This window comes from Mustela lutreola, chromosome 2, assembly GCF_030435805.1.
Source record: "Mustela lutreola isolate mMusLut2 chromosome 2, mMusLut2.pri, whole genome shotgun sequence".
Lineage (NCBI taxonomy): Eukaryota > Metazoa > Chordata > Mammalia > Carnivora > Mustelidae > Mustela > Mustela lutreola.
Window position 1 is genome coordinate 87,896,475 of NC_081291.1, and position 25,132 is coordinate 87,921,606.

At 37.3% G+C, this 25,132-nt stretch overlaps 1 protein-coding gene across 1 annotated transcript in view; it reads right to left on the reverse strand.

Annotated features, from left to right (window-relative positions):
• Positions 1-25,132, reverse strand: part of KCNH8 (potassium voltage-gated channel subfamily H member 8) — a 384,883-nt gene that overhangs the window by 105,266 nt on the left and 254,485 nt on the right. The window contains exon 7 of the mRNA XM_059162514.1: positions 23,341-23,548. Within this exon, the coding sequence (XP_059018497.1) occupies positions 23,341-23,548 (208 nt within the window). The remainder of the gene's footprint in view (positions 1-23,340; positions 23,549-25,132) is intronic.

Sequence of the window (25,132 nt, forward strand, 5' to 3'; positions counted from 1 at the left end):
AATAAATAAATAATCTTTTAAAAAATGAATAAAATAAAATATAAGGCCAAATAGATTATTTAGAAAAGAAAAGAACTTACAAATCAATGAACTAAGTGTCTCGTTCTCCAAAGAGGAAACTGTAGTAGCCAAAAAAGAAAAAAGGGGTGGAGGAAGGAAAAAAAAATTTTTAAAGGTAAAGAAAAGAAAAAGAAAAGCAAAAGAAAGGTACCCTTTCTTTTTTTTTTTAGGAAAAAAAAAAGTTTTACCTTACTTACATAGAGAAATGGAAATTAAAGCAAGACACTATTTCATACCCGCCACTTCTCTTTGCCCCCAGATTTTTGCAAGTTTAATATCATTGGTAATAATTGGTGGTGAAGATCCAGGGAAAGAACACATGTAACACTACCAAATAAGACACTGGAACAATGTGTTATTATCATCATCCACTAGTATCTGCTATTCAATTATCCACTGTTATTATTACTACTACAACTTTTATTTGTGATAATTTATATGGAAGCTAATGAGATAAAATAACACATTGTTTTATTAATACACTTGCATAGTAAAAAATAGCATCTAAGGAAAGCTTATGCACCAATTTCGGTAAAGAAGGAGCAAGTGGGAATTAAGGGGTAGTGGGGTTTTGGCTTTATCTATAATATTATATTACTTTAAGAATACAAATGAAGCAAATAAGGCAAAATGTTAAAGGTATAATTTCAAACAGTGTCTGCTACATTCATTCTACAGTTTTTGTATGTTAAAATTTAAAAAAGGAAATCTAGGAAACCTCAAACTTTTCAAGCTTTTGTTTTTTTGTAAATGGGGTTGAAAATATCTGCCTCATGAAAATGAAGTAAAAATCAGATGAGACAATGTGCACAAATATATTAAGCACTGAACCATGTATGTAGTTTGTACTAAGTAAATGTAAGCTAAATACCAATTTGATGTAAGTCAATTGTCTTTAAACATGTATAAAAATTACAAATAACTCTACTACTTATTGAATTTATTTCTAGTCCATATGTGTGTGTATGTATTTATCTTTTATCCCAAATAAGAATCATATAATACAAATACAAATCTGTATCATGAGTTTGTCATTTGAAATAATCTGAGCTTTTCCCCATGTCATTAAATTTTCATTAAAATCATGATGTATTTTTCTTACATTTATGTTTTCTTGATACTTCCTTTTTTCTCGTCTTTTTCTATAGGTTCCATGGTTTGTGTGATTTATAAGGTTAAGTGTACTATTTTGAGTTCTCTTTGGAGGTGACATTTAATTTTTCACAAGTCTATCTAATCTATACTTTTCTACTTACCAGTTAATATTGACAATTTATCCCCGTACTACTTCCATTCCCTGCCCACATCTCTAAGATGGGAAATTTTGAACACTTGAAACTTTCTCCTAGTCTTGGATGAAATAGAAGAGCTACTGAGTCTGGCAGAGCCATCAGTCTGCTTTAAAGCAATACCTGTGCAGTAGGGATAATTGTCCATCTCCTTGCATACCCACACTCTCTGAATCAGAGGGCAGACTATGGGTATGGAATGAAGGGTTTCTGTTAGTGTGGGTCTCTCAAAATTTGAAGCTCAAGTTGTCTGTTGGTTGTATTTTAAAATCCAAACCTTTTTATGTGTCATTTGGTGGAAATTCTTTTTCTTTCTTGTAATAAAAGATCAATAATTGGTCCTAATTTTCAGTGATGGTTAAGCTGTTTAATATGTTTTATCCTGGTCATTTATATAAATGTTAGTGGGAAGATGAAAGAGGATGCTTCAAGGATTGCTATTCATAAAAACTGTCACCTGGATCCAATGTTCTAAAATTTAGTCATGGGGGAAAGAGATAAAGAAAGGTAACAAAGATACTAATTTAAGAAAAATCCTGACACCCTGATTCTTTTCCATTGAAATCACAGGTTATTTTCTGTTACTTCTTACAAATATTCTCTTTACCCTTCAGCACTGGGAATTTGATTATATTTGGATTTGAGGAAGGGAATACATAGACTAAATGTAATTTTTTTTTTTGACTAAATGTAATTTTAAAAAGACTTCTTCTTTGGAAGAAGGGCTGGAAATCACAAAAACCAGTTCACATATTTTTGGAAGTAGAAATATATATTCACATCTTTAGAAATACCTTAGAGTAGAAAATCTCCATTGAAAGTCTTTCGTTTCCCTCTTCTTCACATAATGATAAGTTGATTTTCTGAATATTTTGGAGATCATCTGTTCTAACCACCTCATTTTACCCAGAAGAAATATGAAGCCTGGAGTCTGGATTGAACTCTTAATTTCATGACTCCCAGCCCACTATTCTTCCCAGTGCATCATGAGAAGGAAGCAAGTAAGTAAAATTAGAGGTTTAGAATCGTTCTCTCTAGGGCTCCTCCTTACACTAGCATCCTGTGATCTATGAACTAAGGTTAGCTGTAATAAAACAGTAATTCAACTGGAGCCAACTCAATGGCCTAAGGTTGCTGAGTGCAAGGTTGAAAAATAAAAATGCTAGAGTTAAAGGCTGCAATGCAAAGGGACTCCCCAGCTGGGCTAATCACAGTGCAGACCAAATGACTGAAGTTGTAAGATATTAGGAAATCAGCTTTGCTTCTCACTATCATTTAGAGATTAAGCCATAAATGAAAATTTGAACATTTCAATCACAAGTTATTTCTACATCCAATCTAGAGAGCAGTATGGCTTTCTTTCAGTTTAAGAAATCATTACATTTCTTTAAAGCTGCATGTAAAGTGAAATTGTGTATTGAGCTTGTTTGCATCATAAAATTGACAGTGCATGGCTGTGGCTAAATTCCTCCATCGGTTAAGAACTTTAGGAAGAAATGGATTAAGGGAGAGGATTTTCACGGCTTGTATATTATTGTACAGAATACAATTACACTCTAATGGTACAAAACCTGGAAAGAACAAAAAGTTGAGAAATGTCCTACTAATGAGTTAGGGCAGCCCTGAGTGAGTCTCACTCAAGTGAAAGATAGGTCAACAGACTAGGGTACTATTTCTTCAATACACCCACATTTCAGGTCAAGGCAGTTTTCTTAAAGGAATTGTAACTAAATCTTCTCCAAGTTGAAAACAATCTTAGAGATCATCTAGCTCTAAGATGTTTTTGTTTGTTTCGTTTACTAGAAGCTCATGAAAAAGCATCATGGAATATGCAAACTATTTATATGCAAGTATGAATTTATCATTAGAGAGCTACAGCTTCCATTCATTTTCCAAAAGGCCTTATGACTCAAGAAGAATTGAGACTCATAAGGATCAGTTTTGTATCTCATTTCATAGAGATAATGGGGAAAGATATGGTTTGATAAAATTTCATAGGTCATACACCTAATTAACAGCAGGGCTGCAGTTAGAATAGAAGATCCCAACTTCCAAGTAAGAATTGTTCTATTATACCATGTTCTTTTACAAAATATATTTTCTGAAGGCCACAGTTTAAAGTTTGGCGTAACTCACTGGAGTATCAAGTATCAATAATAATGTCTATTAGTGATCTATAAAACATCTCAGTAACATTTAGTGAAGTTAGAGTAAGTATGTAATAAAATAGATAATTTTATATTTTTTAATATATTCTTTTATGTGAAAATATATTTTTTGATATATTTTATTGTTTATGTGAAAAAGAATATAGACATAGGATGAGTCAAAGAGAAATTTATTAGTACTTTAGATTATAAGACTGTTTTCCTAAACATTAATTTAGTTAAATAAATGTATTAATTAATTAAAACTTTATTTTAACTTAATTAAAACTTAGGTGCATATTATTTGAAATATCTATACAATATTATTTTCAAGTTATTGGATATTCTTATACCAATAATAACTGGAACAAAATTACTGGAAAATGGATCCCACCCACAAAAGAACAAAAACGTAAAATATTTAGAGAGAAACTCAATAAGAAACTTGTGTAACTTGTATGAAGAAAACTACACACTTCCTCTTAATTATGTAAAAATTTTTAAATAAAATGAAACAAGATGGGATTGGAGGGAGACAAACCATAAGTGACTCTTAATCTCACAAAACAAACTGAGGGTTGCTGCGGGGAGGGGGGTTGGGAGAAGGGGGTGGGATTATGGACATTGGGGAGGGTATGTACTTTGGTGAGTGCTGTGAAGTGTGTAAACCTGGTGATTCACAGACCTGTACCCCTGGGGATAAAAATATATGTTTATAAAAAATAAAAAATTAAAAAAAATAATAATTGGAGATTAAGTGCCATTTCTTGGATGACAAAATATTTCACTGTTTTAAAAGTATTAATATCCCTGAATTAATTCTTGAAGTTAACTCCAATTAAAATGCCATTTGGAATTTTTGGAGGGGAGATTTTTTTCTAATATCGATCTGAGTAAATGAGTCAGAAAGACCTCATTCTACTTGCTATAACAAAATTTAAACAGTACAATAATTAAACCCTGCAATACTGGTATAAATTTAGACTGTCAATGAAAGAAAAATGAAACCTAGTGATAGCCATAAGTATGCATAATAATGGAGTATGATTAAAATGCCATATTTAATTAGTGTGACTAAATGGATTAGTCAATAAATAATACTGAGAACTTATATAGGCATTTGAAATATGCATGCATATGAAAGGAAGAAAGGAAGAAAGAAAGAAAGAAAGAGGAAGGGAGGGAGGGAGAAAGAGAGAGACAAAAAAAGAAAGAAAAAAAGAGACAAAGAAAAATAGTTAGATCCAAGCCTCATTCAGCTATATTAAACTCCCCCTTAGCCTTTTTCTCTTCTTTAGATGCTCACATTACCTTTTGGACCACACTAAAACTAGTGTCTTCAACTTTGAACTTATTTAAGAACAGAAGCATTTGGGGAGGAGGAGTCAAGATGGCAGAGAAGTAGCAGGCTGAGACTACTTCAGCTAGCCAGAAATCAGCTAGATAGCTTATCTAAAGACTGCAAACACCTGAAAATCCATCGGCAGATCGAAGAGAAGAAGAACAGCAATTCTGGAAACAGAAAAACAACCACTTTCTGAAAGGTAGGACCGGCGGAGAAGTGAATCCAAAGCGACGGGAAGATAGACCCCGGGGGGAGGGGCCGGCTCCCGGCAAGAGGCGGAGCAACGGCGCACAAAATCAGGACTTTTAAAAGTCTGTTCCGCTGAGGGACATCGCACCAGAGGCTAAACCGGGGCGAAGCCCACGCGGGGTCAGCGTGGCCTCAGGTCCTGCAGGGTCACAGAAGGATCGGGGGTGTCTGAGTGTTGCAGAGCTTGCGGGTATTGGAACGGGAAAGCTGGCTACAGAGACAGAGCCGACAGTAAGATCACAGCTCGGTGTTACCTTGAACCGGTCGCAGGCTCGGAGAGCTCGGAGCGCGGCCGAAGGTCAGGCAGACGGGAGTAACTGGACGCTGTTCTCTGAGGGCGCACTGAGGAGTGGGGCCCTGGGCTCTCGGCTCCTCCGGGCCGGAGACCAGGAGGCCGCCATTTGTATTCCCGTCCTCCGGGACTCTACGGAAAGCGCTCAGGGAACAAAAGCTCCTGAAAGAAAACCTGAGCGGATTACTCACCCCGGCCCCGGGTAAGGGCGGTGCAATTCTGCCTGGGGCAAAGACACTTGAGAATCACTACAACAGGCCCCTCCCCCAGAAGACCAACAAGAAATCCAGCCGATACCAAGTTCACCTACCAAGGAGTGCGGTTTCAATACCAAGGAGAGCAGCAGAATTCCAGAGGAGGAGAAAGCAAAGCACGGACTATTGGCTTTTTCCCTGTGATTTTTTTTTTTTTAGTCTTGCAGTTAATTTAATTTTTTCTTTTTCATTTTTTGTTTTTTTTCCCGCCTTCTGGTAAAATTTTTTTTTAACTTTTACCTTTTTCTTTTTTAACCTTTTTTAACCGGTTTATCTAATATATATATTTTTTCTTTTTTATATTTTTCTTATTTGTTTTCTTTTTTTTAATTCTTTTTTTTCTTTTTTCTTTTTTTTTTCTTTCTTCCTTTTTGAACCTTTTTTTATCCCCTTTCTCCCCCCTCACGATTTGGGATCTCTTCTAATTTGGTTAAAGCACATTTTCCTGGGGTTGTTGCCACCATTTTAGTATTTTACTTGCTCCTTCATATACTCTTGTCTGGACAAAATGACAAGAAGGAAAAATTCAACACACAAAAAAAGAACAAGAGGCAGTACCAAAGGCTAGGGACCTAATCAATACAGACATTGGTAATATGTCAGATCTAGAGTTCAGAATGACAATTCTCAAGGTTCTAGCTAGGCTCGAAAAAGGCATGGAAGATATTAGAGAAACCCTCTCGAGAGATATAAAAGCCCTTTCTGGAGAAATAAAAGAACTAAAATCTAACCAAGTTGAAATCAAAAAAGCTATTAATGAGGTGCAATCAAAAATGGAGGCTCTCACTGCTAGGATAAATGAGGCAGAAGAAAGAATTAGTGATATAGAAGACCAAATGACAGAGAATAAAGAAGCTGAGCAAAAGAAGGACAAACAGCTACTGGACCATGAGGGGAGAATTCGAGAGATAAGTGACACCATAAGACGAAACAACATTAGAATAATTGGGATTCCAGAAGAAGAAGAAAGAGAGAGGGGAGCAGAAGGTATACTGGAGAGAATTATTGGGGAGAATTTCCCCAATATGGCAAAGGGAACGAACATCAAAATTCAGGAGGTTGAGAGAACGCCCCTCAAAATCAATAAGAATAGGCCCACACCCCGTCACCTAATAGTAAAATTTACAAGTCTCAGTGACAAAGAGAAAATCCTGAAAGCAGCCCGGGAAAAGAAGTCTGTAACATACAATGGTAAAAATATTAGATTGGCAGCTGACTTATCCACAGAGACCTGGCAGGCCAGAAAGAGCTGGCATGATATTTTCAGAGCACTAAATGAGAAAAACATGCAGCCAAGAATACTATATCCAGCTAGGCTATCATTGAAAATAGAAGGAGAGATTAAAAGCTTCCAGGACAAACAAAAACTGAAAGAATTTGCAAACACCAAACCAGCTCTACAGGAAATATTGAAAGGGGTCCTCTAAGCAAAGAGAGCCTACAAGTAGATCAGAAAGGAACAGAGACCATATACAGTAACAGTCAACTTACAGGCAATACAATGGCACTAAATTCATATCTCTCAATAGTTACCCTGAATGTTAATGGGCTAAATGCCCCTGTCAAAAGACACAGGGTATCAGAATGGATAAAAAACCAAAACCCATCTATATGTTGCCTCCAAGAAACTCATTTTAAGCCCGAAGACACTTCCAGATTTAAAGTGAGGGGTGGAAAAGAACTTACCATGCTAATGGACATCAGAAGAAAGCAGGAGTGGCAATCCTTATATCAGATCAATTAGATTTTAAGCCAAACACTATAATAAAAGATGAGGAAGGACACTATATCATACTCAAAGGGTCTGTCCAACAAGAAGATCTAACAATTTTAAATATCTATGCCCCCAACGTGGGAGCAGCCAACTATATAAACCAATTAATAACAAAATCAAAGAAACACATAAACAATAATACAATAATAGTAGGGAACTTTAACACTCCCCTCACTGAAATGGACAGATCATCCAAGCAAAAGATCAGCAAGGAAATAAAGGCCTTAAACGACACACTGGACCAGATGGACATCACAGATATATTCAGAACATTTCATCCCAGAGCAACAGAATACACATTCTTCTCCAGTGCACATGGAACATTCTCCAGAATAGATAACATCCTCGGTCCTAAATCAGGACTCAACCAGTATCAAAAGATTGGGATCATTCCCTGCATATTTTCAGACCACAATGCTCTAAAGCTAGAACTCAACCACAAAAGGAAGTTTGAAAAAAACCCAAATACATGGAGACTAAACAGCATCCTTCTAAAGAATGAATGGGTCAACCAGGAAATTAAAGAAGAATTGAAAAAAATCATGGAAACAAATGATAATGAAAATACAACGGTTCAAAATCTGTGGGCACAACAAAGGCAGTCCTGAGAGGAAAATATATAGCAGTTCAAGCCTTTCTCAAGAAACAAGAAAGGTCTCAGGTACACAACCTAACCCTACACCTAAAGGAGCTGGAGAAAGAACACGAAAGAAACCCTAAGCCCAGCAGGAGAAGAGAAATCATAAAGATCAGAGCAGAAATCAATGAAATAGAAACCAAAAAAACAATAGAACAAATCAACGAAACTAGGAGCTGGTTCTTTGAAAGAATTAATAAAATTGATAAACCCCTGGCCTGACTTATCAAAAAGAAAAGAGAAAGGACCCAAATAAATAAAATCATGAATGAAAGAGGAGAGATCACAACCAACACCAAAGAAATACAAACTATTATAAGAACATACTATGAGCAACTCTACGCCAATAAATTTGACAATCTGGAAGAAATGGATGCATTCCTAGAAACATATAAACTACCACAACTGAACCAGGAAGAAGCAGAAAGCCTGAACAGACCCATAACCAGTAAGGAGATTGAAACAGTCATTAAAAATCTCCAAACAAACAAAAGCCCAGGGCCAGACGGCTTCCCGGGGGAATTCTACCAAACATTTAAAGAAGAACTAATTCCTATCCTCCTGAAACTGTTCCAAAAAATAGAAATGGAAGGAAAACTTCCAACCTCATTTTATGAGGCCAGTATCACTTTGATCCCAAAGCCAGACAAGGATCCCATCAAAAAAGAGAGCTATAGACCGATATCCTTGATGAACACAGATGCGAAAATACTCAACAAAATACTAGCCAATAGGATTCAACAGTACATTAAAAAGATTATTCACCACGACCAAGTGGGATTTATTCCAGGGCTGCAAGGTTGGTTCAACATCCGCAAATCAGTCAATGTGATACAACACATCAATAAAAGAAAGAACAAGAACGCTATGATACTCTCAATAGATGCTGAAAAAGCATTTGACAAAGTACAGCATCCCTTCCTGATCAAAACTCTTCAAAGTGTAGGGATAGAGGGCACATACCTCAATATCATCAAAGCCATCTATGAAAAATCCACTGCAAATATCATTCTCAGTGGAGAAAAACTGAAAGCTTTTCCGCTAAGGTCAGGAACACGGCAGGGATGTCCATTATCACCATTGCTATTCAACATAGTACTAGAGGTCCTAGCCTCAGCAATCAGACAACAAAAGGAAATTAAAGGCATCCAAATCAGCAAAGAAGAAGTGAAATTATCACTCTTCGCAGATGATATGATACTATATGTGGAAAACCCAAAAGACTCCACTCCAAAACTGCTAGAACTCATACAGGAATTCAGTAAAGTGTCAGGAAATAAAATCAATGCACAGAAATCAGTTGCATTTCTCTACACCAACAGCAAGACAGAAGAAAGAGAAATTAAGGAGTCAATCCCATTTACAATTGCACCCAAAACCATAAGATACCTAGGAATAAACCTAACCAAAGAGGCACAGAATCTATACTCAGAAAACTATAAAGTACTCATGAAAGAAATTGAGGAAGACACAAAAAAATGGAAAAATGTTCCATGCTCCTGGATTGGAAGAACCAATATTGTGAAAATGTCTATGCTACCTAAAGCAATCTACACATTTAATGCAATTCCTATCAAAGTACCATCCATCTTTTTCAAAGAAATGGAACAAATAATGCTAAAATTTATATGGAACCAGAAAAGACCTCGAATAGCCAAAGGGATATTGAAAAAGAAAGCCAACGTTGGTGGCATCACAATTCTAGACTTCAAGCTCTATTACAAAGCTGTCATCATCAAGACAGCATGGTACTGGCACAAAAACAGACACATAGATCAATGGAACAGAATAGAGAGCCCAGAAATAGACCCTTAACTCTACAGTCAACTAATCTTCGACAAAGCAGGAAAGAATGTCCAATGGAAAAAAGACAGCCCTTCAATAAATGGTGCTGGGAAAATTGGACAGCCACATGCAGAAAAATGAAATTGGACCATTTCCTTACACCACACACAAAAATAGACTCAAAATGGATGAAGGACCTCAATGTGCGAAAGGAATCCATCAAAATCCTTGAGGAGAACACAGGCAGCAACCTCTTCGACCTCAGCCGCAGCAACATCTTCCTAGGACCAACGCCAAAGGCAAGGGAAGCAAGGGCAAAAATGAACTATTGGGATTTCATCAAGATCAAAAGCTTTTGCACAGCAAAGGAAACAGTTCACAAAATCAAAAGACAACTGACAGAATGGGAGAAGATATTTGCAAACGACATATCAGATAAAGGACTAGTGTCCAGAATCTATAAAGAACTTAGCAAACTCAACACCCAAAGAACAAATAATCCAATCAAGAAATGGGCAGAGGACATGAACAGACATTTCTGCAAAGAAGACATCCAGATGGCCAACAGACACATGAAAAAGTGCTCCATATCACTCGGCATCAGGGAAATACAAATCAAAACCACAATGCGATATCACCTCACACCAGTCAGAATGGCTAAAATCAACAAGTCAGGAAATGACAGATGCTGGCGAGGATGTGGAGAAAGGGAAACCCTCCTACACTGTTGGTGGGAATGCAAGCTGGTGCAGCCACTCTGGAAAACAGCATGGAGGTTCCTCAAAATGTTGAAAATACAACTGCCCTATGACCCAGCAATTGCACTATTGGGTATTTACCCTAAAGATACAAACGTAGTGATCCAAAGGGCCACGTGCACCCGAATGTTTATAGCAGCAATGTCCACAATAGCCAAACTATGGAAAGAACCTAGATGTCCATCAACAGATGAATGGATCAAGAAGATGTGGTATATATACACAATGGAATACTATGAAGCCATCAAAAGAAATGAAATCTTGCCATTTGCGACAACATGGATGGAACTAGAGCGTATCATGCTTAGCGAAATAAGTCAAGCGGAGAAAGACAACTATCATATGATCTCCCTGATATGAGGAAGTGGTGATGCAACATGGGGGCTTAAGTGGGTAGGAGAAGAATAAATGAAAGAAGATGGGATTGGGAGGGAGACAAACCATAAGTGACTCTTAATCTCACAAAACAGAGGGTTGCTGGGGGGAGGGGGTTTGGGAGAAGGGGGTGGGATTATGGATATTGGGGAGGGTATGTGCTTTGGTGAGTGCTGTGAAGTGTGTAAACCTGGTGATTCACAGACCTGTACCCCTGGGGATAAAAATATATGCTTATAAAAAATAAAAAATTTAAAAAAAAAAAAGAAAAAAAAAAAGAACAGAAGCATTTGGCACTTTGGGAGCCAGAAACATATTAGTGCCCCTGAGCTTAACAACCATACAACTCAGGAAGATCCTATAGGGTAGAAAGGAAAAGGCTAGAAGTATGCAAAATTTCTAGTAATTAAGTCATAAGATCCTTTAGGAGGAGCATAGGAAATCAACAAATGGTCAGGACACATCAACTCAAAACAAAGTCTCCTTGAAGAATATTCTCAAAGGAGACACTCCCTTCCAAAGTCTAGGTTTAGGGCACAGTTCAAGATATTTGAGAACCAAGCATATTTTCTCAGGGAGGTGAGGCCAAAATGAGAGTAGGAAAGAGCTCATTGGACAGTTTTGGATCTAATGAGAACTAGCAGTAATGCCAACCCAAATTTATCTCCAGCTAGAAATGGAAGCATGTTTGAACCACTTACTAACTCAGAAAACACACACATAAAAGGATCAAGATAGGAAATGAAAGAGTTCAAATGATTAGCTGTTTCTAGTATCCTATAAGGGTAAAACCAATGTTTATCATACTCCCATAGTAAGAAATCAAAAATGTACTAAGAACTGACTTATTAACTCACATCACATGGATCCTCTAAGTGTGGAATATGGCCTTAAAAATCTATATATTTGGATAGTATATGTGATACTATAATTTATAATATTAATATTTTAATATAGATATTATAATATTTATAAGAAATAAGTATTTGGTTTTCATCTTGTTTCTGGCACAGAGCTCCTAAAACACCTTTTTTTAAGAGGTGACTTCTGCACAGAACCTAAAGATGGGGGCTGATCGCTGGAGAAACAACCCTGTGGTCAGAATGCTGGCACTTTCAGTCCCACCCCAGACCTTCTGGGAGGGGAGAGGGGCTGGAGGTTGAATCAATCACCAGTGGTCACTTGTTCTGTACTGACTTGTTATGATTTCAAATTTATGTTTTGAAATCTTGTTCTGAACAAAGTCATTTGTGATTAGAACTTGTTTTGAATAACTTGTTTTAACAAAATGATTTTGAAAATGGATATTGATATTGATATGATATTGATACGATATTGATACTCATATCAGTTGTTAAAAAGAAACTACAGGCCCCAAATGGAGTCACTTTTACTAAGCTCCACCAAAACCTAATACCTAACCTAACTGCAGTTTCAGCCTCTCCCAGGAATGGAATTTTAAACCAATCAGTCCGGAATTTCCCCATCAGCACTGGTGAGGTCATTTGCATGTTGAGTAAGACTCTCTGTCCTTCCTGCTAAGGGAAGATGACCTTGCCTGCAACAATCCTTTCTGTTCTTGCGCTAATAATTTCCTTGTCCTGCACAGTTCTGCTTATGAAAATCTTCCGTTTTGTATACCTCCCCAGGACTGCTTTCTACTTGATAGATGGGATGCTTCCCTGAATCACTGAAAAAGTTAATTTGATGTTCAAATTTACTCAGTTGAATTTTTGTCCCCTAACAAAACCATGCTCTTGTTTACTGGGCTTTCTTGATAACTCCCATATCTGGCTCCTCACTCCCAACATCCTTTGTCTTTAGCTGAAGGTAGTTTTCCTGGGTTTCTCCTGTGTATACAAGAGATATACATGCTATTATGCTTCTGTTTTCTCCTGTTAATCTGTCTTTTTATTATAGGGGTGTCTCCTATAATATAAATAAATAATAAAATAAATAAAAAAGAATAAAATAAGGGAATCTAAAAGAGTAGAGGGAAAATTATTTTTCTCCTCCCATAGAAACAAAACATTTCTTGCTCAAGCGTGATCCGAATACCAAAGAAATTAAATATTTGGATATTCAAAATATCCTAAAGAAATATGCTATTCAATGATTTCTATTACTTTATTTTTTAATTCAGTTTTTAATTTTAATTCCTATAGAGTTGACATACAGTGTTATAGTAGTTTCAGGCGTACAATGTGGTGATTTGACAATTCAACATTATGCAGGGCTCATCATGTCAGTGTATTCTTGAATCCCTATCACCTATTTCACCCATCCCCCCACTAATCTCTCCTCTGGTAACCATCAGTTTGTTCTCTATAGAGAGTGCATTTCTTGGTTTGTCTCTCTCTCTCTGCCTTCCTATTATTGTATGATCTATACTTCATGGCAATAAAGTTTAACCAAATAAGTAATGAGAATTTTGTTCTTTAAATTGTATAAATGATGAGATAATATAAGGAAAAACCTTCTTCCAAACCCTGAAGGAAGACTGATTTCAGAACCTCTTCCTCTTTGAATCTGAGTGGGATGGCCCATTGATATGGGACAGAAGCCTTCATTTGTGGACCACTCATTCATTCCTGCATTCACCCAAATACGTGTATCATGCATGGGTTCTTTATATAAACACACCAAGATCAGTATCAAGGGTATCTTTATGCTCTATAAAGACAGGAGTTTGTGGTATTGAGTATGTACATAATGTATCTCTGGAAAGACAGAGAGATAGATACACTTATACATATAAATGTATGCATGTATGCATGTATGTGTGTTTGTGCGTATGTTACTAACACAACAATGTGTCATAATTCTATAGCACTTTCCAGTTTGCAAACTGGTTTTAGGTTTATCAGCTTACTTAAGCTCACCCAACTGATGAGGTGTAGAAGCAAAAAAATGTTCACCTTTAGCCCAGAAGGCTGACCCATAGCCTGCATAGTTTTGGTAAGGATCAAATAAGTGCTGGTTGCTACACTCTTGAAGGGTCTCATGACTGCTGGAACATTTCACCAATAGTTAATACTGAGCTGAATGATAAGCACCAGAGAGGTCTCCCTGAAAGTAGTTTTATGAGTAGAAATTCAAAGAAACACTCATGCTCTAATACTCCTTGTACCTCCCCTGTGAGCACTAAGCATATAACCACCAGCTTCATACGGCAAAAAGTGCGGCTCTTTCAGCACATGGGTCCTGTCCCTGTGCTACTTAAACTTACTAGGTTACACCATACAAGATCTCAAGAATTCTTTCTTGACCGTCACATTCAATGATCCTGCAACATTCTCTAAAGTAGGTATTTTTAATTATTTCCATCTTATTCATGAGGATAATCTCTCTCCCTATTCTTATGATTTACTGTGAAATGATACATGTGGTAGCCCATATTTTTAAAAAGATGAAAACTAATTATTCCTCCTACTATGATAAGTTTAGTAACTTTTGCTAAGATATGGGTTTTTACGTCAAAATTCATAGGATGTTAACAGAATATTATTGATGCATAGTACAAAAAGGAAAGGCTATGAGGTAAAATAAATGCAACATTTGGGTTAAATAAGGTTTAGTCAGTTTCTTTGGGATTTCTCTGAGCTCACACTGTGCTAATTTACCTTTCAGTCCTTCAGAATGGGATGGAGTAGCTTCATATATCAAACTTATATGACAATAGAAACATTTATTGCTCGGAGCATATCATCTGAAGCTTAAACGTATTTGGAAACTCTAGTATGAGGATATTCTGAGTATATTTCAGCTTCAGTGTTTTCTAATTGTTAAGTATGAAGCATGTCCTCTTATTGAGCAACTCTGGCAACGTGAAATCTTATTAACTCCCAGTCTGCCACCTGAAACCCTGAATTTCCCTATCAAGGGATTGAGAACATTATGCAATTAAAAGCTAATTTGGGGGGAAGCCTGGGTGACTCAGTTGGTTAAGTGTCTGCCTTCGGCTTGGGTCATGGTCCCAGGCTGCTGGCTGGGATTGAGTCCTGCATTGGGCTCCTTGCTCGGCGGGGAGCCTGCCTCTCCCTCTGCCTGCTGTTCTCTCTCTGACAAATAAATAAATAAAATCTTTAAAAACAAAAATAAAACATTTTTTAAAAAAGCTAATTTTCTGCTGCTTGATTTCTAAATGCCCAAATAATTTTGAAACACCCAAGGTTAGACTACAGAGATAATTTCAACCTTAGAATTGGACATTAATATATACTTTATTTCCTCAATTTTTATAAGTAAAGTTTACCATTATATTCAGAAAGTACAATGGAAATCTGAATTTTAAGAATAAACCCTTTGCCATCTGAAACTAATGTAACATTGTGCATCAACTTTACTAGAAGGAAGGAAGGAAGGAAGAAGAAAGAAAGAAAAGAATAAACCATTTGCTCTTTTGGCAAGAGAGTAAACTCTTGCTCTGAAAACAGGAAAACGTTTCTGTTTTCTAGACATCTTTATCAAAATAGAATAGAGCATCGGCAACTCTTTTAAAACTGATAGTGTTCAATTTTAGTTTCTCAGAACTACCAGTAATATAAATTGTTCCTGATGATGATATTTAACCACTGTGTTGTGACGCCTGGGTGGCTCGCTGGTGAAGTGTCCGTCTTCAGCTCAGGTCATGATTTCAGTGTTCTGCGATCAATCCCACACTGGGCTCCTTGCTCAGCAGGAGAAGCAGCCTGCTTCTCCCTCTGCCTGCTGCTCCCCCTGCTTTACTCTCTCTCTCTCTCCCTCTGAAAAATAAATAAACTCTCTAAAAAAATAAATAAATAAATAAATAAACCATAGTGTTGTATTGCTTCAGCATTGAGGTTAATTCTTTCTCAGTGGACTCGCCTGGGCCATTACCATATCCAAAAAAATTCACAGACGATATGAGGATTGAAAAGGGACAGGAATGTGGAAAAAGATTAGAAGTACTGAGCTGTTGCTGGTTTAGGACTGTTTATAAACCGGGAATATCAAAGTCACAGAAATCTCCCAGACTTTTTAAAAACCTTGCTCCTCAAACTAGGACAGGGGATCAGCAGCCCGGACTTCACCTGGGAGCTTGTTAAACATGCTGGGTCTTGGGCTCTACCTCAGACTTACTGAGTTAGAATCTGTATTTTAATACAATACTCAGGTGATTTCAGTACATGTTAAAGTTTAACATCTTGTGTTTTTTTGTTTTTTTTTTTTTTAAATAAGAGCACAGATGTCCCTCACTAGGGTATATTTTAATGGATGGAGACCTTCATTTTAGGCTTTTTCTCCCCTTTCTTTATTTCATATATTCCATAAAATGAGAATCTACAGTTTTTTATAATCTTTTATACAAAACCTAAAAATGTAGACTACTACTCAATTCTATCTTAAGGAAAAATTGGTATAGTTATTGAAATAACCAGCTCACAATATTATAAGACTGGTTATTTTCTTCCCCCACTGCATAAGGCTTGTAAATGCTAAGCAGTTAATAACTAGAGAGCCCTACCGATCAATCAGCTTTTATGATGTTTTATCCAATGAGGATCAGATTTAGGATTAAAATGGTCGATGAAAGTTTGAAAATGATATCTCACTTAATCCTTTTCTTCCCATTCTAGATTTTTGGGCATGTTTTTCTCCTTTTTTTCTTTTTTCTTTCTTTTCTTTTCTTTTCTTTTTTTTTTGTCAATGGTACAGATACACTTTTAGGCATCCACAATGGATAAGCTTACTCCAGCCAAAGGATTAAAAGATAAAAATGCTTCTCTCTATTATAGTATACTCTCATCTCTAACCTCTGCAGCAGATTATCTATTTTAAAGTTCAGCATGTCAAAGCTTTAGAAATAGAGATGGCTTTGAGAAAGAATATAAGGAAGCATTTCAGCTACAACTGGGAGCTACTGATCAAGATGCAGTCTAGTAGAGGGAACAGCTTGGTAAATAGAAGGCCACTGTGACGTTTACATAAGGAGCACAGACTGTATTATAGTGAGCAAAAGCCTTGATAATTACCACAACTCCATGTTCCAGCTAATTCCATTTGACATGATGATGTCTGAGAAGCGTACGATTCATAGAGGCATTTTAATAAATGTTTTTGTAAGTTGTACTGTTTTTATTTTTTATTTACCTTTATTTTTTAAAGGATTTTATTTACTTATCTATAAGGGAGAAGGAGACAGAGAGCAAGCACAAGCAGGGGGTGCGGCACGCAGAGGGAGAAGCAGGCTCCCTGCATAGCAAGGAGCTCGATGCAGGACTCCATCCCAGGACCCTGGGATCATGGCCTGAGCTGAAGGCAGCCACTTAACCAACTGAGCCACCCAGGCATCTGAGTTGTATTGTTTTTAAATGTAAGGGTAAAGATTTTATTGTAGAAGACTTTTTTTTTTTTTTTTTTTTTTTGACTGTCTAAAATCTTAGGCGAAGCAGGTATTCTCTCCATCATACATAGTAATGGAGAGATACAGGGCCCCGCTTTCCACTGTGGAAATGGAAGGTGGGAGGTCCTTCTCACCCCAGTAGTCAGTGTTTGAGCATATAACTAAGCTTGGCCTATTGGATTCTCCCTTCGGGGGTTGTGAATCAGAGACAAACAGGAGGTTAGGACTCTGTCATAGCATCTATAAAGACAGAAACATGTCTAGGCCTGTTTGCAAAATGTTAGCAACTGTGCATCCTGCATTGGGACCTTCAGAGCTGCCTTGGATTATGTTCTTTCCCTAAGTCTTGTTCCCTCTCTAATTCTGAGTCTGCAAGTCCTGTTGATGGATTCCTTTTCTGTTTTTGTTTGCAACCAAGAATCATGACTGTTACAGAAATATCACCTCCTCACTACGCTTCAATAGTACTGCTATTTCATTGATGTAAGTTTCAGCAGGTAGCTGTAGGTCGAGAATAGCCCTAATTAGTATGAAGATTGAAGGAGGTGTCTTAATGGTGGTAGTTCTCAGCTATCAGAATGTACTATGTACCAGACTATGTTAGGTATGTCAACTTGAGTGCCTCTAAAACTCAAAAGCACTGAGGGTCAATACTACCATACCCATTTTACAGACTAGAAAATTAAAGATCCTTGTGTAAAAGGTCATGCACTGAAATCATCTTGGCCAAAATCACATGCCTAATGAATCCCAGAAGCAAAATACAAATACAAATCTTTCTCACTTAAATCAGAACCATTATATTCTATTCAGTATCCTCTGAACCTCTTTAAGGACTAATTCAATGTTAATAATTGAGTTTTATCTGTCATTAATTGGACTTCATAAGTTTTCATTAAAATAATATATCCCTACATTAACTGAGTTGTACAGAAATACACATGTCTTCTCACACATTTCTAGCTGGGTATTTATTGAAGTCTTCTCATAGAAAAGACACCCCCCCCCCCCCAACCAAAGAGATCATTCTAAAACATGTCTGCAGCCAAAATAAAAATTTTAATTTAAAAAGCACACTTAGAGGTTTCTGGATGTCTCAATTGGTTCAACATCTGATTCTTGATGTCAGCTCAGGTCATGATCTCTGGGTGAGAAGATGGAGCCCTGTGGGGGTCCGCACTCAGTGGGGAGTGGTCTAAGGTTCTCTCTTGTCCCTTCCCCACCCTCCCCCCTCAAATAAATAAATATTTAAAAAATAAAAATAAATAAAAAACACACGTAGACTCAGTTGTGTTATGCCTCTCTAATGTAGTATTAAATCTTGCCCTTGAAGTACTAAGTTCTATAAAATTTTTCTATATCCCAACAAGCTGATAGGATAGATGTTGGACCTGCCGCCTGTATTAACCTGGAAGGGGGAAATCTGTATGCGAGCAACTGTCAGACTAGGTGAAATTTACTAATTTTCCGAGACTGGCTAAATATAAATTGTAGTCTTTTTTATTTTGAAGATGGGCAAAAGCATAAAATTTGTTGTCCAGCACTACAATTAAAGTTAAAGGGAAATATTTTTTTAGAGCATTTCTTAATACTCTTCCCATATAAAATCGTTAAGTATCACTAGTCACAGTTCACAGTACATTCCTTATTAGAAGTAACTGTCATAATAAAATGGTAATGATGGCTATAATGGCTACTATCTATTGAGAATTTGCTAGGTGCCAGGCACAGTATTAAATAGTTCCCATAGATTTCCTAATTTAGTACTGGCAGCCCTAACGAGGTAGGCACCATTATTATTGCCAATTCATAGATATTGAAAATGAAGCAGAGCAAAACATCTCCCCCTTTTCCCTGGGGTTCTATATTCAAAGGATCACTGCTTGAGAGAATTATATGTTTCACTATAGCCTTAGGAGGAAGTCCAAACTCGAAGGCTTAGCATGAATGGTCTTTAAAGATCCGGTCCCTGACTAACGGACACTTTAGCTTCATCACCTTACTACCCCATTCACCCTTTATGCGATTGACCTGCTTCGTGTAGCCATGTTCCTGCCCTCATCCATGCCCCTTCCTCAGCATCTGCAGAGACAAGACCTATTCATCTCTTAAAACCAGCTCATCTTGGAAAAGCATTTGCTGATATGCTAGTTAGATCTAGCTACCTCCCCTTTATGCACGTTCCGGTTATAGAACTATCACACTGGGATATATCCATTGAGCTATTTGTCTCTGTTTAACTACTGGACTTTAAGCTCCATGACATTAAGTATATTAGTTTTGGTAACTTGAGTGCCTTACACAGGACCAAGCAAGTATGTAGTGGGCACTCAGAAAGTATTTTTTGAATGAGTAACCAAACCTTCTTCTTCTATTTTTTTTTTTTTTTTTAATTTACTTATTTGACAGAGAGAGGGAGAGAGCAAAAGGGAGAGAGGGAGAGGGCACGCACAAGCAGGAGGAATCGCAGGCAGGGGAGAAGCAGGCCCCCCCGCCGAGCAAGGAGCCCAATGTGGGGCTCGACCCCAGAATGCTGGCATCATGACCCAAGCCAAAGGCAGCGGCTTAACCAACTGAGCCACCCAGGCACCCCGACTAACCAAATCTTAAGTGATCACCCTATTTGTTCTTCTCCTCTCAATCATCCTGCTGGAAAAGATTTGCTAAACAGCTATTTCCTCTAATTTCATAGTATTCAAAATTATTAGAAGGAATTGTACACAAGGAATTAGGGAACCTAAGCTTTTGCCCCATGACTGTCATTTAGTAATTGAATGAAGATTAACTCATTCAACATTTTTTTTTTCCTACACGTTTGCCATGTGCCAGGAACTATACATCACAGTGAGGATACAGCAGTGAATACACACCAGATAATAACCCCTACACCACAGAGCTTGCAAAGCCTACAGCTGGATTTTTTCACCGTAAAATCAAAAAAAGTTGGATTAAGGTCCTCCCAAGTCTAAAATTCCATGAAACAATAAGCCAACCTTACAGTTCTTAAAATATAGCATAAAAGCACATAAGAATATGAAGTAAAAATAACACCAGGAAAATCAGTTCATAACCAGCCTCTGGTACAATTAGTCGATGGGTATTAATTCTTCCTTCCAAAAATAGGTATCTTATAGAGAAGTGATCCTGCAATCCTTTTTAAAGTTTAACTTTGATTTGATCTGATACAAAATATTGGCACTCTCTCTAGCTGTGAGTAGTAGAGCTACCAAGGACAAAAGGGGGAAAAAATCATTTCAAGGCAATTAATAATGATTAGAAAAAAAATTCCATTTTATCCCTTGGGACTGGGAATCTGTTCTATACATCTGATGTTAGTCACAACATGAAGAAAATGTTATTTAATCAAATTTTATTTGTGTGAAGAATTTTTTGATTCACGGTACTTGAACAAAAAAGATAAGACAGTACTAGTGTACAAATTCCATAGTAAAAACTAAATTAACCTAGATTCTCAGCTGCTTCATTAAAAAAAAATTAAGTAGAAGAGGTCCCAATCTCAGCTGGAGAACATTCTAAATGAACAACAATACAAGTAATTTTAAGGGAAGGGAAGTTCCTTGTTGCCAAGCCTATAAATCCAATATTGACAGACACAATTAGCATACTATCATCCTGATCATATTCTGAGAGGTGTTTGGACAGGAAATCTAATTCTCTAAAGCTTTATCTTTAGAGTTGAGTTATTCTTATCATAACTGAGTAAAACTTATCAATTCTTTAACATGCTGTGATCACAAGATGTACTTCCTGACACATTCTTTTTCCTCAAACTTGTTGACATTGGGTGGTTGCTATTGACAGTTTATGTGGACACTGATCTATGATAAAAATAAAAATAAGCACACAATACTGGGTTTGTTCTTCCATTAACATCATAAATCATGGAAACTGAAATAGACTTTCGAGTTATATGGTGAGTTTTCTCATGTTCTAGATGAGGAAACCGAGGCCTGTAGAGGTGAACAAAATTACTGCAAGCTGCACAATCAGTTAGTGGTGGAGCCATGACGAGTTCTGTTGCCCCAACCCAATGTTTTTTTTCCCATCATGTATTATGCCAGTGCTTTCTTTGTGGGTTGAGATCCATTTCACAAGCTCCCGTTCGTTACACTGAACCATAACATCAGTTTTTAAGAGTAGGAGAGGTTGGGGGCAATACTGAAGCAGTTTAGATGGTTGTCTTCTTTTTTTCTTGGAAAATCAATACCTCTGTGTGTTTGTGGGAAGAAAAACAGTGGCTAGTTTGTACATCTGCAGCATAACTGGTGTGTTGGAAATGAAACAAAAAGCTTTCCTCATCTAACTAAATTTGAGAGCGTGAATAAGCTGAATTTCCCCATCTGGAGACTCTCAGACTAGACAAGACTTACAAATTAATATGACTGCATAGGTCTGGGGCCTGAAGGAAATTAGGTCAGGCCCAGAAAGGAATCAGGTGGCTGACCACAAGTCAGAATTTCAATATGGATTCAAAACAAAGGGCAGAGAGCTAATGCTATGTAATTCACTGAACGCCATTAGGACTACACCAGAGTGTGTGATGAAGGAACCTTCAGGACAAGAAAATAGAAATGGAAACAATACTAAAGGACAGGAAATGTTTTAATCCAAGTCCAATCCCAACTTTAGTCCTCCTTTTAATCAACTCTTCTCTGTCCTTCCCCTCATTGTCTTTTCTCTCCCTGTCTTCCTTCTCTCAGTCTTTCACATGTCATCTCACGTTCTCTTTATGGAGAACATTCCCGCTTTCACACTGCAGTTTTATTTCTCTCTTGACTTCATTTCTGAGAATTGAGGTCCATAGCAAGACACAGAAGAAGTACTTTGATAAGGAAGATAAAACCAGTTTGAGATGAAAATGATCAGGACGTACTCATTGCTCTGGTGTAGCTTAGGGTCAAAACAGAGACGTGCAGGAATATTTTAAAGAACATGGATAGGAGATTTGCTCCCTGAAATCTGTTTTTCTTAGGGTCTCCAGGTCATTCTCCAAAGACATACTTTGAAGGCTTTGTATATGCCCTCTGCTGAGAGGGTGGCATTATGAGAGCCAACCCAGGGATGTTCCCAATGCATTCTGCCATTAAGTGTAGGTATGAAAAGTTAGAACCTGTTTCTCTCTTGGGAATCTCTTGTGGTTTCATCCCTGTACAAGGGTCTGAGCTTCCAAAAGTTCAAGATTGATTTTTGGAGAAAAGAAGTGAAGAATTTTCTAGTCAACCAAGAAACAGATTCTTTTGATGAAATGTACAGAATAAGGCGGGGGGTGGGGGAGAATTCTACATGGGATACTATGACAGTTCTCTAAAGACAATGACTGGGAGAAGAAAGCATATATTTTTGGATAGAGGGTTATAGCCTTCAGAATTTCATTTTCTGTAAAGTTCTTGTGGTTAACATAAGTTTAAAAATGTGTTTCTGTGCAGAACATTTCAGATTCATTTATGCAGAATTATGTAATGCTTGGAAAAATCTCCCTTAAATTCCCATGCATTATGGGGACACAAAATTCTACAAATTATATTTGTGAATTTCCAGTTCCCTCTAACATCACAAATTCTCAAAGTATACTAAATGTGGAAAGTGTGTCATTATAATATATTCACTCTCTCTCTCACAGAAATGATTGGCCATAGAACAGTTGCCCAGTGATTCAATGGTACTAGCCTTGCATTGGCTATGTCAGATAAGATCACACATTACTTATCTAAACACTTCTACAGCCTGGCTGGTCACTTTAAACCGTTAGCCCATTGAAATGTTAACCCATTACTCTTTAAAAAAAAAAAAATAAGGATTTTCCAAAAAATTTTCTCAAAAGAAATCACTTACATCATGGACCACCGCCCCAAAACCCCTGAAAAAGCATTAGACAAATCGACAGTCAGAGGACATATTTATGGACTCATCTTTCACCTCCTCTAAATTCTAGACAATCTTTTTTTTTTCATTTAAATATGGAAAATGTGACAAATGTAAGCCCTTACCAACTTCCCACTTCAGAAGGCTGTTGTCTTCCCTTTCCATTTTTCCAATGACATACCAGATACACGCCATCCAGTGTGCCAGGAGCGCAAACATGGACATGAGCAAAGTCAGAACGATTGTGCTATGCTGGGAATAACGGTCTAACTTCTGCAGGAGACGCAAAAGACGCAGCAGCCGAACGGTCTTCAGGAGATGCACGAGAGACACCTGCGGGAGGAGACAGAGCAGCACAACGTGGCCCATGGCTCCTCGCATGCTACTACAGTTACTTTAACTTCTAGCCATTCTGGAAAGTTCTTGAAGTGAAATATAATCATGAATCCCATGCTATGGTCATTTTTACGACCATCCCAATGCCCCTTCTCCACATATTACATCGAGAGGTGATAGAATAAAAGATGATAAGACAACTTAATTTCTTCAAATTAATACTTATTTTCCTTAGGATTTATCTTTTTTCTCTACTTATTTGATTGAATCTAATTTTGTGTATTCCGATACATAAATGAAACACATTATGATTTCAGGATTGAACGTAAGGTGTCTCCACCTCTTCCATATGTGTTCTTTCAGTTCCACATCCCTCTGTCCATGTAAGACTGGCCTTATAACAATAACTTGTACCCACTGAAGTAAAAACCATGTGAAGTGGTAACAAAGGTAACTTAGTTTTTAAAACAAACAGTGATTAGATCTATCAAACTTGTGTAATATCTACTCCCAAATACCAGTAGCACCTCCTGTCTCCTGGGCTGTGTTCTCTTCTCTCTAACATCATCAATAGAACAAACACGTGCCTGAAGCTTTTGTATTCTGAGCCCTCTCTCAAACAGACATGCTTCGGGAACCAAAATTAAAACAGACCAAAATTTTCGAAAACTCTCCTAGGTCCTGCCTTCGTATGCACTAAAACAATACACTTGCATCTAAGGGATTATTGTCCTGACTTTAGGACCCAATTGAAAAATGTGCACCATTGGTGTCCACCCGAATGGTCCATGTCATTGTTAACAACATATGTGGTACACTAATGCATACTCTTTCACACCTCAGAGAGCCTCAGTGAACACTCTAAAATAGAAAAGGGAAATAGGGGCGCCTGGGTGGCTCAGTGGGTTAAACCTCTGCCTCCGGCTCAGGTCATGGTCTCGGGGTCCTGGGATCGAGCCCCGCATCAAGCTCTCTGCTCAGCAGGGAGCCTGCTTCCTTTCCTCTCTCTCTCTCTCTCTCTGCCTGCCTCTCTGCCTACTTGTGATCTCTGTCAGATAAATAGATAAAATCTTAAAAAAAAAAAAATAGAAAGAAGGAAAAGGGAAATATAGTATTAGCTCATATGAAAATAGTTTAACAAATTTGGCCTTTTCGAGTGTGTGTGTGTGTGTATGTGTGTGTGTGTGAAGGAATCATAAATAAAGGGGAAGAAAGTGGTTTGTATGGCTACACCTAAGAACAGTATTTCCTCAGCAGATAGAATCACAAACAAGGTCAGCTTCTTCTGTAAATTTGCCTTTGTAATTAGCTCTGGAGTAAGTTGACTTCCAGTTCCTTCCACCACTACCCATCTCCCCTTATGTCTAAGAAAAGTGTACCTAGAGCAGTGCCTGACACATATTAAGTACTCAATAAATATGTATTAAATGAATGAATGGGTAATACATTGAGATACAAAACATTCTACACTCAATATAATAATAGAAATTCAACAAAAGTATTTTCAGTTGTAATTTTGTGACTTATTCTATACTGAAATAAAGTAAAATCACAAAGTCAATAGAAGCTCTTGCTGGCTAG